Source organism: Carcharodon carcharias, chromosome 5 (genome assembly GCF_017639515.1).
Source record: "Carcharodon carcharias isolate sCarCar2 chromosome 5, sCarCar2.pri, whole genome shotgun sequence".
NCBI lineage: Eukaryota > Metazoa > Chordata > Chondrichthyes > Lamniformes > Lamnidae > Carcharodon > Carcharodon carcharias.
Window position 1 is genome coordinate 201763611 of NC_054471.1, and position 19372 is coordinate 201782982.

Here is a 19372-nt window from a genome sequence, read left to right on the forward strand (position 1 = left end):
TACAAACAAGATCAAATGACCATATAATCTGTTGTAGTGATATTGGTTAAGGGATAAATGTTAGCTAGAACACTGGGAGAACTCCCTTACTTGAATATCATGGTACCCTTTACATCCATCCAAGCAGGCAGTCAGGGTGTTAGTTGGTCGCACCTCCAACAGAGCAATATTCTCTCAGTACTGCCCTGAAGTGTCAACCAAGATTACGTGTGTAAATCTCTGCAGTAGGGCTTAAATCCATGACCTACTGATTTAGAGGCAAATATGTTACCACTAACTCAGCCAGTCAGCCTTCCCAAAAAGTCAGTTTTTCAAGTAAACTGAACCACAGAAATCAAATCAGTAATCTATGCTTTTAACTATTTTTCACTGATAGTGCTACATGGCGGGTGGCCGGCGGGGGTGGGGGTGGGGGGGGGGAGGGGTGGGGGAGAGAAGGACAAGTGTACAGAAGGGAGGTAAACAAACAATCCAGTAATCATTTCATAGGAAGTTATGAAATCATTACAGTACAGAAGAATAAACTGTTTGTATGGCAATGTACAAAAAATCAGCAAACATTTCAACTTAGTACATCAGGGCAAAAGGGTAGGATGGGAACATTTACCAAAGTAAAACTTATGCACATCACACAAGAAATAAAACTGAGTCAGAAGCATAATTTTAGTCAAAAGAAAATTATATAATAGCGAGTCCAGAGACCTGGCTATAAGATAGGTATGATGGAAGCTAAATTTTGCAGGCTATAGGATCTTTGGAAAGTAGTAGCAATATTGATGAAAGACAACTAAAGCAGTGGAATGAAGTGTCAGTAAGGATTAAATGCCAGCATGGAAAGGACTAAGTAATAGCAAAGAATGGAAAAACTCAGATGGGAGTTGTCTACATTCCCTGACAGTAGCAATGTAGCAATGCTGGGGGAAGTCAAGAGGAAGAAATTGATATGAGGGAAGCAAACATCAAAAATGTGGTTCTAATGGAGAATTTAATTTTCAGACTGTGAAGCAAAACAATTGTAGTGAAAGCATTAACATTCCAGAAAACTCTCCAGAATAGTGTTTTAGAACAGACTAAGGAATAATGCTGTAACAGATTTAATGTCAAGTAAATAATTGAATTATTCAATATCTGACTGTAAGGGAACTTGTTATTAATGGTGGCCTGATGGTAGAATTTGATATCAAGTCAGAGAGATAAAAGAAAGTTTTAAATTTAAGAAAAAATTCAAAAGCGGAGATAAATAAATGGACCACAGTAAACTGGGCTGAGCATGAACAGGCAACATTGGGAAATTTAAAGAAGTTTTTGATACAAAACCAGATCAGTAATTAGCCCATAAAGGCAAAAATTCCATTGGTGCAGTTAAGTAACCTTGTTTAGCAAGAATAGGAGACAGTGTCAAGTTAAAAAAGGAAAGGCTTGCACAAAATGAAAAAGTGAAAAAGATACAAAATAATGAGAAGTACAAAAAAAACAGAAACTTGTAGGGGACAAAGCTAACAGCAATTTTTAAAATATAAATTGAGTGGTAAGCAATGGGGAGGGAGAAGGCAGGCCATTAAACAAATGCACATGATGCTATAATGTTAATTAAAAGGTAATAAGAAAATGGCATACTCCAATGCATTTTCACAGCACAGTAAGGTGGCAAAATATCAGCAGCACAAGATAAAAAAAAGTCAGGGGAGGAACTTATTTGAATTTAATATATTTGTTCAATGTTACATAGCATAAATAATGGAACTTGACAAATCTCCAGGACATGACTAGGGTATTAAAACAGGTAGGGAAATTTCACGTGTTTCCCATAATTTTCCAAAGCTTCTCAGTTGCGAATTTTACCCAGGATAGGAAAATCGAAATATACTTAATAAAGTAGGGAGAGGGAAACCAAGAAATTATAGACCTCAGTTTAAATGTCAGCTGTGTGGAATGAGTAACAGATTGAGAGCTTAAAAGTCTGAGCTCAGAGTCAGTGTGAACTTGGAAGGCTAGGGTCATGCTTGCCTACTCTAACGGAACTTTTTTTTGTAGAGAGCAATAACACTGTGGACAGGGGAGGGCCATCTATATAGACTTTCCAGAACACAGATTACAGTTCTGCACAAGAGATCTGAGCATAAATAAGCACATATAGAATTGGGGATAACCTTGTGATGACCAGTAACAGGTTGGGAACTGGGACAAGTACGAATAAAGGGAACATACTCCGATTAAGGGGCAGACACGAGACATCAGAAGCTCATAACGCAATGAAAAAAAGCACGACCAATAACAAACAGCCCAGATTAGGGAGGGAGGAAGCAATGCATAAAAGATGCAGAAGCAGCACCACAGTACAGCCACCCGGTTGCAAGAGTGCAAAGATTCCTGGAGAGGATCCCAATACTGTATGTGTTGGATTGGATACAAAGCACAAGGGGCAGAAACACAGCAAAGTTTGAAATAGCCACTCATCTTTCCAGCATTGATCCAGTGGGACCAGGATTGTTGGAGACCCACAAGGGGAGAGTCTGAGAAATGCAGAGCCAGCTGAAGAAAATTCCGGACAACTTGAGTTTCTGGATTTCGGAGATCTGGACTGGGAAGGTTACATTGTATGTACAGGATCAACCTCTTTCAAAATTTGAATTTTCCACCTCCGTCTTTGATTTTTCACAGACTATTTGTGAGGCTGAGGGCAAATTCACCCACCACCCCCATATGTTCTGAACCTTGTATCAAATGCAGTGCATTTTAAAATGAAGGAAGTTATGCTTCAGTTGTTCAGAGCTGTGGTCAGAACCCCACTGAGTGTTGCATACAGGAAGGAGAAACTGCCTGTGGATGGGATACAATGCAGATTCATCATAACATCTGGGCTTAACTGTTTATTCTGTGAGGATCAGCTTCTATCCCCTTGGGGTCTATATGGTTGATCGGTAATCTAATTGAGCTCCTTAAATTGAAAGGAATTTAATAGAATAGATATAGAAAAGCTGTTTTCTCTATGTGGAATTCAGAATAAGGAGGCATAATTTTAATTAGCACTAGTCCATTCAGGTAGTACTTTATCATACAAAAGGCAATAGAAATCTGAAATTCCTTCCCCCGAAAAGGTGAAAGCCAACTTAATTGGATTTTAGGGACAAGATTGAAAATTTTTTTTTAAATAGGCAGGGGTTTCAAAGGACACAAATTAAAAAGATGTGTAAATGAAATTGAGGAACATGTCAGTCATGATTAACTGAATCATGGAACTGGCTTGAAGGGTTAAGTGGCTTACTCCCCTTTGCACCTTATGATAAGGAGGGCAAAAAAATAGACAGTGTTCTTTTTCTGGACAGATTATTCAGTGACCGCAGACACATCTGCGTCTATAGAAACTATGGGGGTGGGCAGGGTAGAGTTGATTTGTAATGCACCTTGGGGCTAAACAACACAATGACACACCACTGTGCTCATGATAAATAATGGCACAGTACAGAACACCTATGGAGCCACATCCCAGCATGGATTTAATGCCTTTTAGCAGCCAAAGAAAATAAATTTAAAAAAATCATCAAGCAGCATATGACAAATCCTGGCCACAGCCATTTATTTTTTAAAAATATTACAAGGTAACAGAGTAGGATGTTTGCAATCTTTAAGTATATTTTAGTATGGTTTTATTATTGCCAGTACTCCATCAACTACTTAAAAAACAATCACAGTACCTAGATTTACAACAGAACATCTCTGCTCACATGTTTAGCCCTGATTTAATTAGACAGGCTCAGATAGATACTTCAGAAGTTTAATTATTTGACCATTATTCACTAACAGATTAAAATTTCAAGTTTCAACTTTCTGTACAAGGTGGGCATGGTTTTATTTCTAAGTAACCATACCAAACATTACCATCAAGGTAGCATTACTCACCCTTGCATTATCTAACAAGTGCAATATCTCAGTTCGACTGGATGGATTCAAATACCCAGGCACTGAAGTGAGCTGCCCTAAATACTAAAATAAAAAAGGGGGATCGTTAACATAGCAATTAAAAAGATGTTTGTTGAATGCAGGCAAATAAAATTCAAATTACTGAAAGCACAATTATTGAAAATCCAAGTAATATTTACATACATGTCACCATTTTATAGGAATTTTAACAAAACACTAAATACTAACTTATATTTGAAAGGCATAAACAAACATGGTGCAACTTAAACAATTTTAGTTCTTTATACAGGAAGCCCTCAAACTTGATTACTTGCTTCAAAAATATTTAGACTCCAAGTACATGCTTATATGCACTGTCCTATCTTCCTAGTTCTCTTGAAAACTAGCCACATTTCAATCCAGGCTGCCATCATGGTGATAATATACCTGAGGAAGTGGCCCAGTCCTCTGAATGAACTGAGCATTCAGAATGACACCAATTATTTGGGCAACAAGCAAATTGCAGACAAGAAATTAAGATTAGATTACCTTACATGTATAGATATTGCTTTGGTCCCAAAACTTACCATGATGTTCCCCCGGCCTGAAAGAACAAGTCCCTGGGCAAAATTCCTTTTAAAGGTTTGCTTTAGCAACCTGACTTCAGAGGGCCCACTACTGAATTATGCAGGTTGACTAAATGTTCTGTACACTCAAAATTTGCTGTGGCAGGGTACCTAAGAATGTCATTAGAGATGCCCTTGCATCCTTACTGACCACAAAGTTGCTGAGGGAACCAGAGCCTTTGGGGCAACCAACAGGGTACCTCCTTAGCTAATGAGATTTAAGGATTAGGAAATAACCAAGGCTAGGCGCAAGGAGGTGGGTGAATTAAATGCCAAAACAGGTACAGAAAGAAAACTAAAGCAGGGGAAAGAAACACTGAATTGAGAGAAAGACAACAGAAAAGGATCATATATATATATATATATATATTTATTTTTAAATCTTCTAGTGCAATTTAAAATCTGTAGGAAGTTGTCTGGACACTTAGAAAAGTTAATTTTCAGTGCCAGAGAGATTGATCAGCAATTAACATTTTGACATTAAAAAGGGTATTCATGCTACTAATTACTACCGCAAACACAGCGACGTCATGCCAATGTGAGGCAAATAGCAAAATGTCACTTTCACAAACCTAAGCAATAGTGCAACTTTGACAGGAACATTTGGACATTAGCATTTAATCGCACAATTATCTTTCACCTGAAGCTGCAGCGCCATTATGCATGAATAACAGCGAGGGGCATTACCCTCTCCTTTATTTTGACAGCAAATTGTGGTCCATTGCATTGTTAGAAAGCAACCATGTGGAGAGACAGATGCAGTGACTTAGTACGTTATCCTTTCAACTCAAGCACCTGGTGTCAAATCCAAACTAGACCAATTTAATGCAAATCTTCTGCATCTAAAGACTTTATCCATAGGCTCCCATATATATATTTTTAAATATCAAAAGTCAGTAACTACAGAACAGAATTCATATCACACTTTATATCAGTGCTTGCCTCCCAGCCCCATCCCAGAGACATAAACAAGATGGTGTACTATGAATACACCATCTCACAAGGTCATTTTGATCTCTATTTCAACATACCAACAACCCTAGAGTCTTTATGCATATTTTTGTTCCTCTACTGCCACCAAAACCAAGTATATGGCACTTGACAAAAGAATAAACGAGGCAAATTCAGGACACCAAAAACCTGACCACAATAGCAAGTTTCTCATTAAAAAGGTATTCCATAAACTAGATTAGTTTTAAAATCAGATATATAGGTAATAGCTTTACCATGAGAGGGATCATGAATATTAAAACATTTACTGAATCTTGGGCAGTGTCACAGGGGAGTTTTTTTTTTAAAGTTTTTCCTGATATTGTCCGTGGTCTTCACCTTTCCCAGGGGATTATCTGGCTGCAGAGGGGTTTATTCACTCTTGGCATGTGGGCGTCACTGACAAGGCCAACATTTATAATCCATCCTCAACTGTCTGAGGTGGTAGTGTTGAGTTTCCTTCTTGAACCACTGCAGTCCATGTGATGTAGATACACCCACAGTGCTGTTAGTGAGGGTGTTCCAAGAGGTTGATCAAGTGGCAGTGAGTGAACAGTGACATCATTCCAACTCAGTATGGTGTTTGACTTGGAAAGGAACTTGCAGGTGGAGGTATCTCCATGTGTCATGGTAGTGAAGGAGAAAGGGGAAAAGGGAAGAGAGAAAAAAGGGCAGGTTTAATTGAATAGCTGGTCTTCATCCATCTGGTAGTTTCACACCTCAAAAGAAAAAAAAATACTAAAAAGGTACCAATTTCAAAGAACTCTAAAGCAGCAGATTGCACAACAGGTTCATTCACCTTTACATTAAAAAAAGCTTTCGAGAAGCTATTAGGTCTTGAAATAGCTATGATGCTAGTTTTACATGTTTCTTCATTCAGTTAAACTTTTGCAACTATCGAGTGTTCTTGTGGCCAAATTCAGGAGCTCAGGAAATGGAAACTCTGATGGAAATGGTCATATTATTTTGCTACAGATTAATCTCACTCCTAAAGCAAGGTAGCAACATAAGTGAGTTTCCACTTTTGAGGAATTGGCTATTTGTGCCCATGAAGTGCCTTAGATTGCAGATCTGTAGTACTCATCGGGTAAAATGCATCTTAATAAAAAGACATTTTTCAGCTCAGATGTGATTCAAAACGAAAAATAGATACTGCACTTCAGCACCAACTTTTTAAATACATCCATGGGAGAAGGGTGTTTGTGCGCTTATCATTGCCAAGAACTCCATTTTTTTTTTGGAAAGAAGCCGGATGTCCCAAGTGGGGTGTGGGGCAGGATTGTGGTGGCTGGAAATTTGTGAAGGCTTCATCACTGCCAGATTTCCATCCCTTAACTCTGCAAACATTTGACGGATGGCTGGCAGGCATTTCTTTCACCCAGCTTCCCACCAGTTTTGGGCTTTCATCGCTCTCCTGGAAACTTCAGAAGTATGTACATTGCACAAAGCAAACAGTTAACCATCTTGAATATGACCCCCACCCCTATGACTTATGGAGATCATACTGAGATGGGATGAACCGAAGTGTTACCCCACCACACTTTTGACAACACATGAACACTGCTGGCAACTCTATTAATTATTCAACGAAAAATCAAATATTCAATAAGTAAATCTGAATTAATCTGTAACGGTTCCATTCCTTGGTAGGGATCAACAGAAGATTAATAAGTCAGAGGTCTACAGCACAGAAAGAGGCCATTTGGCCCATCGAGTCTGCACCAGTCAAACAAGTACCTAACTAGTCTAATCCCATTTTCTAGCACTAGGCCCATAGTCTTGTATGCCATGGCATCGCAAGTGCACATCCAAATACTTCTTAAATGTTACAAGGGTTTCTGCCTCTACCATCCTTTCAGGCAGTGAGTTCCAGATTCCCACCACCCTCTGGGTGAAAAAATTCTTCCTCACATTCCCTTTAAGCCTGGTCACTTTCCAGAGTCAGCTGGTTGTATAAACCTAAAAGCACTACAACCCATAAAAAATTAGCCCTACAACACAAAAAAATAACCATCAACTTACTAGTTGGACTTCCAACTGGGGCAGGGTAAATTCTATCTCCAGAGGTCTAAATCTGTCAGGGACCCAAGGCTACAATTTTGCCAATATTTCTACTTTCCCATGCATCTGCACACGTGCAGATCATTATTGCTTGAACTTTAATTCTAGCTCCCTCTACCCAACATTGTGGTAACAACAGAACAAAACATTCACCAATATTTTTTGTTGCTCCCCACTTGACCATGTTTAGTTGTTATTCACAGAACCACAATTCCATCTCAAAATTACATCTCCTGCTATCCCACCCCATCACCCTCAGTCCAGCACGTGACTGACATAGCCATCTAATGAACTGTGGCCAGATCACGCTAACAACTCAACTAAACAGAAAAGGTGCACCGCAGCAGTTAGTTAGTTACATTTCATTCAGTCATTACTTTCTTTGGCACCAGAATAAGGACCTTTCACAAATCGGAATCAATAGTAAAATCAAAACCAGCAATTTCCTGTTAAGTAAATATTTAATTATGAGATTTTCAATTTAGTGCAGTTTTATCAAGCTCTTGAGACTTGTTTTTTTTATCTGAGTTGGGGTAATTATCAGAATGCTGCAACAGGGCTGTGCGCCACCCCGAATTGAGAAAAAAAAATAGCCAGGCAATTCAGTAACCCATTCTGGATGTTAGAAAGAAAGGAGCATCAGCCTCTGCTGTGATGCCATCCTAGTAAATAAGGTGTCATTTGAATGATGCTCACAGTACAGCAGACAAATGCAAAACTATACCTCAATATAGCAATCAGGACCTTCAGACGAAGGAGAGCAGGCAAAAAGCGGCAAAACACTACTTTTGTAAAGGAAAAAAGTACAATAAATTCAAAAATCAATAGATTCCTGCAGATCAGCTGATTTCTCTCTCAGCCCCTCCCAAAAAAGTACAAGCCCATTCATGCAATACAACACACACAAACAGGATGTACAGAAACAATGGGCTGTATCAGTTAAAAGGCAACATGTGCAATCAAGGCATTCCAATATGAGCGTATGATATAGGTTTGGAGGTGTACAGTAAATTTAAAAGAACCAACTTATAGGACAAGCATCAAAGTGAAGTTTTAAGTTTGCAGTTCTACCTTTACTTCCTTTTCAATGTAATCATTCAACAGAATCTCTGGGTCAACTCTGTGATCTGGCAAGGCCAGGGTAACTGTGTGCAAGGGTCTTCGTTCCGTAACCTTCTCTTGTGCCTTCTTATCACGTCCCTTCTCTCCTTTCAGGAAAACACGCTTAAATGGTGACACGATTCCAGGCTACAAACAAAAGCACAGGGGCTTCAGTTAAACTTAGGCCTTGCAAAATCAATTTCAAACGCATTGTTAAAAACAAATAGCCTTAAAAGAAGCTTAACATATGGTTACCTGGCATTAAATTGAAAGTCAGTGGACTTAGTTGTGGTGTCATAATACATTTTCAGTGATATTGCAACCATTGATAATCAATTTAGTTTTAATACGGCAAAAATATTGAACAAAATTTGTGCCATGGTACATAAAACACCTCCTGGTAGCACAGGTATTTAAATGGCTGTCAAGATTTGAACAGACTCTACTCCCGAATTTAAATATGCAATCCTACTTTGCCAAAATGCGTTTGTTGTTATGTCTGAATTTCGTATATTAAATTTGGTTCTCTTTTTAACCCATTAAATCCAGATTTATTTCTCACATTTAAGTTTGCTTCCAATTTTTAAAAAAAGTCCATGAGAAGAATCAATAATTATCAGCATCATGTGATTGAAGTCCATGGATAGAAAACTGAGGAGAGGAATACAGCTCATGCCAAACAGAAGCATCATTTCAGTAACAGAAGCAGAAAATTTAAGAATTTTAGCACTCTTTGTTCAGGCAGCTGCTTCAACCAGACAGTAACAATTAGCCAAGAAAATTGAAGATTAGTGCAAAATTCCTGAGGAGCAGTGAGGTCACAATGTATTTGTGAGAATAATCCTAGGCCAGCAAAAAAAGTCAAGAGTGGCTAGGAACTGGATAGGGATGGAGGATTCTCCAGACATGGAGGTCAGATGGAAAACAAATGGCAGAAAAGCCCTTGGACACCAGGTAGGCTGATGTAACAGCAGTACAAGAAAATGACAACCAGGGCAGTAGAAAATTTTTAAGCAACAGGCATGGCCAGAATGGTACAGTAACACAGCAAGTAAAAGAGCAGATTAAGTCCCATAGTTAGAGCTATGACTCAGCAGTAGTAAGTTCAAAACATTGAGCAGTGTCCAACTTGGCAGAACCAACTAGGTGAAGATTAGAGCAGCGGTGGAGAGGTTTGGTGATCAGAAATACATAACTTTATAACATGTGGATTAAAACATACTCAATATTAAGAGGGAGCCTCAAGCAAAAGGCATCAACTTCGGGAAATTGATTGACACCCAGAATGATGCAGCCTAGTCATCTACAAACACTCATGCCAAACTTCATTAGCTCAAGTTTCAGCGAACTAAGGTCCTCAACTCAAGCTGTCAGATTCTTCCGTCCATCAATATCAGATTGCTTTACCAGCTTCCTTACTCAAGAACTATTCCTTCCCAACCTCAAGTACACTCCTTCAGCCCATATTCCTGGTTGTTTAATTCCCAGTGACAATTTCGGACTCTAACAGCTATAATATCAACCGCGGCTCAGCTGGCAGCATTCTGGCCCAAGTTGTTCAAGTTGTGCTAATGCTCGAGGCTGATGCTCCAGTCCTGTATTTAGGGAATGCTACGCTGAGATGCTTTCTTTTCAAAGAGGACATTAAATCAAAGCCCCATCTGCTCCCCCAGGTGAATTGAAGAGTTTTCGTAGAACTATTCAGAGAAGTAGAAGTTGGTTACCCACAGTGTCCTGGCCAATGTTTATCCCTCAATTAGCTTTTTATTATTTAGTCTTTATCACCCTACTGTTTATGAGGAGCTTGTCGTGCACAAATTGGCTGCTGCATTTCCTCAATTACAATGACGACACTTTGAAAAGTGCTTCATTGGCTGCAAAGTCCTTTGGGGTGTCTTACGGCTGTCAAATGCACTATGTAGATGCAAGTCTGATTCACCTGTCCCTTTGATCCTCACTGCCCCATCAGCCACAACACCGTTCAGTTAAGTACGTGTACATCAAGGTTAATCAAATAACTTGAATTTCTATACTGTTTAGAGAGGCACTATATTTTTATTGAATTACCACCTAAATACATTAGGAAACTAATTAAGCAGGATGTAGGAATTAAAAAAAAACATTAACCCACTGCACAGATTACCATTTAACAATAGATCAGCATGGAATGGACAGATCAATTAATTTTATGCCTTTAAACATCAAAGCAGAATTTGATAGTCTTTTGAACTTTCCCAAAATCAATGCTTCCCTCAAACTTGGGATTGTGCCAATACCATTGAACAATGAACCAAAACATTGGCTGATAGAAGCAGAACACAACTACTATTCTATTTTGACTTCTGGCTTTCAGTTTTTCTCTGTTCCTCCTATTCCCACCATTGGCTGCACTCATTTATTCATGTTAAAATATTAGTGTAAACAGCCGTGAAAATTGTGCTGTTTAATAAATCAAAAATAAAAGATTTTACAAAGTAAAATGCTTCTGTAAATCTTGCCTACATGGATTTTAGTGAGGCATCTGACAAGGTCCCAAATGGATGGCTGATCAGAAAAGTGAGTTCCCATGGGATACAGGGGAAGGTGGCAGGTTGGATCCAAAACTGGCTCAGCAACAGGAAACAAAGGGTAATGGTCGATGGGTATTTTTGTGAATGGAAAGCAGTTTCCATTCCACAGGGCTCCATGTTGGGGCCCTTGCTGTTTATCGTATATATTATTGATTTGGAAACTTAAATACAGGAGGCATGATTGCAAAATTTGCAGAAGACAAAAATTGGCCATGTATTTGACAGTGAAGAGGATAGCTGTTGTCTCCAGAATATCAATGATTTGGTTGAGTGGGCGGAGAAGTGGGAAATGGAAGTCAATCTGGAAAAATGAGAGATAAAACATTCAGGGAGGGCAAACAAAGCAAGGGAATACTCTAAATAGGAGGATATTGAGAGGGGCTGAGGAAGTGGGAGACCTTGGAGTGCATGTCCATAGGTCCCTGAAGGTGGCAGGACAGGTGGTAAAGAAAGCATATGGGATACTTTCCTTTATTGGTGAGCACTGCAGAAACTCACGAAGGCTCCTTAGGCAGTACCTTCCAAACCTACGTCCACTATCATCTAGAAGGATAAAGGCAGCAGACACATGGGAGCACATCCACCTGGAAGTTCCCCTCCAAGCCACTTACCATCCTGACTTGGAAATATATCACCATTCCTTCACTGCCACTGGGTCAAAATCCTGCAATTCCCTAACAGCACTGTGAATGTACATACAACATAGGGGCTGTAACAGCTCAAGGTGGCAGCTCTCAGCCACTTTCTCAAGGGGAATTAGGGATTGGCAATAATTGCTGGCCTAGCCAGCGGTGTCCACATCCTGTAAATGAATAAAAGACACAAAAGCAGGATGTAATGATGAAACTATAAAATGCTGGTGAGGCCACAAATGGAATTGCGTACACGGTTCTGGTCAGCACATTACAGGAAGGAGACAATTGCTCAGAAGAGTACAGAGACTTACAAGAATGCTGCCCGGGCTTGAAAACTGCAGTTATGAGGAAAGACTGGAGAGGCTAGGGGTGTTTTCCTTAGAACAGGTGGTGGCTGAGGGGTGACCTAATTGAGGTGCACCAAATTATGAGGGGCCTAGATAGGAAAGACCCATTTCCCCTAGCTGAGGAGTCAATTGCCAAGGGCATGGATTTAAGGTGATTGGTAGAAGGATTAGAGGGGACAGGTGGAAAAACTTCTTCACCGAGGGTGGTGGACATCTGGCATTCACTGCTTGAATTGGTGGTTGAGGCTGAAACACTCAACTCATTTTAAAAAGGTACCTGGATCTGCACCTGAAGTGCTGTAACCCTGCAAGGCTACGGACCAGGTGCGGGAAAGTGGGATTAGTATCTGTTTTCCTCCTTTTTTGGGCTGGTACGGACACAATGGGTTGAATGGCCTCTTTCTGTGCTACTTTTCCATGGTTCTACGTGACTACATATGGAGCTTGCCTCTAGGTAGAAACTGCATAAATGGATGACTCATGACAATTTATCCATAGTTCAACCACAACCAATATGCCACTGTCATCAGTGCTTATGCCCAGACCCTTGACTCCAATGAAGATGTTGAACAAAATTCTATTCTGACTTTGATGTCCTCACTGCCATCCTAAAAGAAAAAAAAAAATCATCCTTCTAGAGACTTTGCCAGGGTTGGCTGTGACTCTGATGTCTGGAGCACAACCATTGGGAAAAACAGGGTAGGAATGCCAATGCAAATAATGTCGCCCTGCTGACAAAGTTTGCTCAGAATGGCTTCATTTTAACAAACACCCTCTTCTGCCAAAATGGCGGATACAAAATGACATGGAGGGACCCTAGAGCAAAGCATTGACACCTCTTGGGTGCCACTGTTGGGGCCAAAAGATCCAAGCAATGTCTGTATCACTCAATCCACACAGGTGACTGATGCCTGTTGGACAGCTCATAGACTTGTTCGATCAGTGAGGAACATCCATCTAGCATCAAGGCATCACTGGGCCTAAGAGGACGAAGATCAATGTCTCAGTCCTAAAGCAGCCTGATCGAAGAAAGGAATTCCAAGTGCAGTTCACCAGCTACCTGGAAAATCTACACATCCAACTCAATTCCAGAACAGTGGAACTAATCTGTTGTGCTGGATTCCTGTGCCCAGACCATTGGGCTCTAGCATCTCCAACATGGTCTTTGTTGCCAGACAAATACATGAAAAATGTTGAGACCACCAAAAACTCTTCATTGCCCCAACTAAGCCTTCTGCAAACTACTGCAGTGAGTGTTTGCCAAAGACCTCCACAAGTCAACTGAAGTCCTCATGTACAGAACAGTTGTCATCACATTCCCGTATTGCAGTGAGACCTGGACTGTGTAGCAGTGACATATAAGAGCGCTAAAGAAATTCTATCAGCAATACCTCCAACACATCAAAAATTCAATGGGAGGACCAAACACACTCATCCTTCTTGCAGCCAGTTCCATAACCATCAGGCAAAACTCCTGCAAAATCAACTTTGGACACTGTGTCCAGATGGCAGAAAACAGTCTCCCCGGCCAGGTCATATTTACTCAACTCTTAGTCAACGCTCGGGGGAGGACAAATAAAACACTTCAAAGGCACTCTGAAGTTCTCTTTGAAGCGAGGCAACATTGACCTTAATGACCAGGAGGAGCTTGCTCCCAATCGTTCAGAAGAGTTTCAGCTTGTCCATCAAGCTGCATCACGCTTTAAGTCACAATGTCTTAATGAAGCAGAGCGGCAGCAAACAAAAGGAAGCAAATCCTGCACTTGGTTCCAACTACCTCGTGGGAGGTCCCATCCCATCTGCCCAAAGATCTGTGGGTCAAAAGTCAGCCTGCTCATATGAAGATTATGGCAGAAACTTGTAGATATCGAATCGCAGGACAGCCGACGACACCTCTAGGTTTGCTTAGACTTGAGAGCTATCTTTTGCTGTAAAATGCAAATTGAAACTATGGATAAGGATTACATAAACTGAACGACCTGTGTTTACCAATGCAACAATAGCTTATAGACTATTTTATAAAAATGCAAATTTTTGTTAAAAAGTGAACTTGCAGTTTGCAAGTGTGAAGCTGACTACCTTAAAGCTTCAACAGCAGTGAAGAACAGGAAATTCTGTCACCGCAGTTTCCTTCTCTAACTGGTAACAAAAACGCCCTTACTTTATGGTACTAACAATATGCTCTTTACGTGTAAACATGAAACCATAGGGTCGTTTAAGTGCCAGAACTAGGTATTGGATAAACCCAAGGCATTAAAGCAAACTTGCATTGCAATGAATTCATATCCTTTAAAAGTCTGATGTTACTATTGCAGTTTAAGATTTGAAAATAAACATTTAAAAACTGACTAAATGTCTGTCCAAATCATGGTTAATGATATTGAACTTACTGCAATTAGATTTCAGTTAAACCGTTAGCTTTAACACTTTCCTTTTTATATCTAAGAAAGTGTGAAAGTTCAGATTTACCTCAAATGAGGTACAGTTAACTATTTTGACCAACTGATAAATTATCTCGTGTGGCTTACCAGGTGAACTGAAAGTAAATCTTGACTGGATCAGCATCTTGTGTGTTAATTCAATTTGATTTTTAAAATGTTAACTGAAAAAAACTTTCACTAGAATAATTTTAGTCTTCAAGCCATTTAAGGTTAAATTTCCTGAGTTCGTTTCCATATCAGATGGCACAAATCACTGTGCCAAAATATATTAGATTTATTGCCATGACAGGATTTTAAAAGTTGGCTGAATCACAATACTGCTACTAGATTCCATACAACCTGACACCACAAAAAAAGTCAAACAGCCCAATGAGTTCCAGCTAGAACAGTTCAAAACTAATCTCTGCACTTTTTCCCCTACAGCCCTGTAACTTCCTATGCTTCTAATATTCATCATTTTTTCCCCTTAAGACACCGTGCTTTTTAACTCAACTCCTCACTGCAGCAAAGCATTCTGTGCTCCAAGCTGGCTGATCATTCACAGCCTACAGCACCTTGCTTTCAGTGCCACCAAAATGTATTATCTCAAGATTTATCTGCATTAATTTGCACCCGTATTCCTTCAGAATTGCTTTTCCCCCTGAAAGCCCTGCAAAGACACTACAATCGATTCTTATAAGTATTCAAGTTTGAAAATATTGAAGTGTTTAAAATTTATTATAAGGCTCTGTCCAACAACATCGCTTCAAGAAATCTGGCTGGGGACAGCACAAACAACTTGTATTAAGAGTAGCAAAGTCAAGGATGACAAAAATTACTGCTACTAAAGCTACAAGAAATGAATCTGACGACTCTACATTGGAACACTCCATTCAGTTAGAGAGTAATGCATTACCTGTACCTCAAAAGTTTCTCCCAAAGAATATGCTCAATCACAAATCATTCTGACTCTGCTCTGTCTGAAACGGAGGTCCAATGGAAAAAGATGGTGAGTCCTGTTGGAAGGCTCCCAAGCAGATGGCTCGGTCTATTAGAAAAACGTCTCATTACCAGAACTATCAAACAAACACCAAAACTTAACTTGGTTGGTAGCGAAAGTGGCCCTTCCAGTCTCATCTTCGATGTGCACCTACAATCTGAGCAGTACCACACACTATCTACAGAACAACAGTGGTAGGAAAGAGATAATTCATTTCATTTCTTGCAAGGAAAAACTGGAGACAGTCTGTATTTGTTTTGCCCCAAGGTCCACCCCAAGAATGTCCGAACACAGGACACTGCTCCATGGACAGTTCATCCCCTGAAAACTGTCAAAACCAACTGCTACTGGATTTATTTGTAAAACTATCTGGCTATCCATCTCACTGCTGCTTGAGACACCTTGGCGCATGCATGTTTGGCTTCCATATGTCCCTGCATTATAACAGTAACTGCACCTCCGAGTGCTTCATTGACTGCAAACCACTTTGGAATGTCCTGAAGATAGTTGTTATTTAAATGCAAGTTCTTCCTTTATAGGCTAAGTTCCAAGTGGAAGTTAGGCACTTGTCTCATCACATGGTTTCACTATTCATTTGGTGTTTATGTCTGAGAAAATTATACGCAAATGAGCCAAATAATTATATAGTCAAATAAAGAAAAAAACCTCTAACTCTCCACTTCCCAGTACTCCTTGAACAGCCTCTGTGGAACCCAACTCTGACCAAGCTTTTAACTGTAAAGTGCCCAAAGATGAGGTGGCATTTGAATTTGAGCTTCATTAGAACAGTAGAGACGACAGAACAGAAATAGGGTAGAGAATAAAAATGACTGGCAACGGGGGGGTCATACTTGCAGGTTGAATGGAAATGATCTGCAAAGCGGTCGTCCAATTTCCAACTAAGGAGCTAGCATATACAGTATACTACACTGAAAGCCTAAGTAATTCACTCTTTGACCTGGAAGGAATGCTTGGAGCCCTGTTTAGCGAAGTCAGAGGCAAAAGGGCAGGTTCTGCTTCTCCTGTGCTTACATAGAAGGAAAGGGGATGCTGGTGTGATTAAGGAGCAAACTCGGATGACAAAGAGGGAATGGTCTCGTTGGAATGATAAAAGAGAAAAGGGAAGCTTTGTTTGGTAGTAGCATCATGCTGCTAGTGGAAAAAAATGATGAATTATGTGGGAGTTTGGCAGAGTGGAAGGTGAGGACAACATGAATGTTATTATGGTTCTGGAAGAGAGGGAAAGAGGTGAGAGTAGAGGTGTAAGAAGTGGGGTGAATACAATGGAAGGGGATCCTCAGTGAGGAAAAAAGCAAGACATTGTAAGCATTGGTATTGTAGGATTGGAATCCCCTCCACCTGGGAAATTTATGGAGTATGAAACCCAAACCCAAGGACATGTTTTGACCTTATTTTTAAAACCACAATACAGAAACAAAGCTGCAGCCAACAGCACAGGGCTGTGTAGCCAGGGGTTAATTCAGACATTTAATAAAAGACAGTGGCTCATCAAAAGAGTTTAGACTGATTGATATCATGGGACAATGGTACCAGGGAAATGCCATTACCTCCCACTGACTAACACAATTAAGAAACTGATTACCCAATACAACGGCACAGGGAACAGGTCATACATATTCAAACTTGCATCAACGCTAGAGTCAGGTGTTGTATCACCTCAAAACAGGAGAACTGTTTAAATAATGTCAGAGCTGATCATATTCGCCTGGGATATATTTTCCATGGAATGGCTATTTGTTTCAACCAGTATGCACTGACCATATTTGTCTGGGCTACGCGTAGAATAAACTAAGTGTGCTAACTACTAGACATTGAGAAGAGTTGGCCAGGACAGCAGCAGAAATGGTAAAATTGAGGACAGGAATCGTAGGATGCCATTGGTTCCTTGGCTGGCTGCAGAAACAGAGTCTGGTCAACTCCACCGAGGGGCCTACAACACCATTGGAAGGCCAAACAAGGGGTTATTCTAATTATTAAATTAAGATATAAAGATTTAAGTATTAAGTTAGGAACAAGGTGGGGGTTTAGCCTCTAATGGCATAGGGTTCCAGGTAACATAACAAATTGGAACTGTACTTTGAGATTGTTCAATGCAGCTCTTCAGAGTGCCGTGGGTGATTCGATAAAGCAATTGTGAATGATCAGAAGAAACTTGTCCCACTGGTTATTCTGTTCAAGCCATATACTTGTGAATCTAGTGTCACATACTTGAATGTGTGGAGGATCTCTGAGAAAGGGGGCACCCTTCAACAGTAATGAAGGTGGCATTGTCAGAACAAGTGACAGGGAAACTTGGAGACCTTGCAAGAAGCAGGATGGGAGAGTGTGTAATGAAGATAGCTGTGGGAGTTAATGGGCATAGGTGGTAGATCAACCGGAGATATAGAGAGAGAAGTCGAGGAAGGGAAGAGTCAAATGGACCATGTAAAGATGAGGAGGAAAATGTGGAAATTGGAAGCAGAGTTGAATAAATTTTCCAGTTTGGGGAGAGAGAACAGAAAGAATACCCAAAGTCAATTTACCAGAAAAAAGGTGAGGGGCCAGAGTAAGACTGGAACAAAATCTTGTACAAGGCAGGCAACACCTATACCAGGTTCCATACTTGTACATCCATCAATTTAGTGCACTGTATTCACTGATAATGTAGTGGAGGCTACTGAGTTGAGGAAACAAAATGCTGATTGGGTCACCCCTTTGTGGCAAACCTCCATTTGGTCCATATGTGAAACCTCTGATTGAGTTTCATTTAATTCTTCACCCTATTTCCACTCTGACTTCTGCCCTCAGCCTCCTACACCATTATAATGAAGTTCAACACCAGCTTGAGGAATAGCACCCCAACTTTTGAACAATTTCTTACAGGCCTCAGGACTCAATGTTGAGTTCAACAATTTCAGATCATAACCATGCCCTTTCACATCTCTTGGGCTAGATTTACCGTCGATGAGCGGGTGCAGGGCCCGCTCGCCAACGGGTAAAATGACGCGCAGTGATGTCAGGCAGAACTCCTGACATCACCGTGCTCCATTTAAATTTTCAGGAAGATGGGGGCGCAGCAAGATCAGCTACGTGCCCGCTGACCTGTCAATGGCCAATTGAGGCCATTGACAGAGCAATTAAAGTAATTAGTGGACCTGCCCGTCCAACCTTAAGGTCAGCGGGCAGTCCAGGAGCCCCGGCGCGAACTAGAAAAAGCCTGAAATCTTATCCACGGGCGGGATGAGGTTTCATGTAGGGTTTTTAAAATTTTAAAAAAGTTTTTTGGAAATTATGAACATGTCCCAACTCATGTGACATTGCCACATGAGGGGACATGTTAGGGCAATTTTATTTTTCTATTTTGAGCTTTTTCACATTTAGAGCCAATCTCTGAGGCTGCACTTAGCCTCAGAGAGATGAGTGCGGTCTTTTGTGCGCACGTGCGAAATAGCGCACTCTCGATTTTAGGAATCCCTCCCCGTGCCCAGGGAGCGCATAGCGCTTTTGAGTGGATGTCATGCTGGGCGAGCCTCAATTGGCCCACCCACATAAAATGGTGCCGCGCCTCCGACTAGGGGGTGCCGATCGCAGACGTGCCCGCCCATCAACTTCAAAATTCAGCCGCTTAAGTTTTTCCAGTTCTAATGAAAGATCATCAGCCCTGAAGTGTTAACTATTGCTTTCACCACAGATGCTGCTGGATCTGAGTGATTCCAGCATTT

The 19372-nt window shown here is 40.5% G+C and overlaps 1 protein-coding gene across 4 annotated transcripts in view; it reads right to left on the reverse strand.

Moving 5' to 3' along the window:
• The window catches only part of ccm2 (CCM2 scaffold protein), a 135128-nt gene that overhangs the window by 64839 nt on the left and 50917 nt on the right, over positions 1–19372 (reverse strand). For 3 of the 4 annotated variants that reach the window (XM_041188431.1, XM_041188433.1, XM_041188432.1), the window contains exons 2-3: positions 8649–8825; positions 3901–3984 (exon numbers count right to left, since the gene is read on the reverse strand). In XM_041188431.1, coding sequence (XP_041044365.1) covers positions 3901–3984; positions 8649–8825 — 261 coding nt within the window. Of the gene's footprint in view, positions 1–3900; positions 3985–5752; positions 6133–8648; positions 8826–19372 lie in introns of those variants that run through there. The other variant, XM_041188434.1, reaches the window with a different exon arrangement.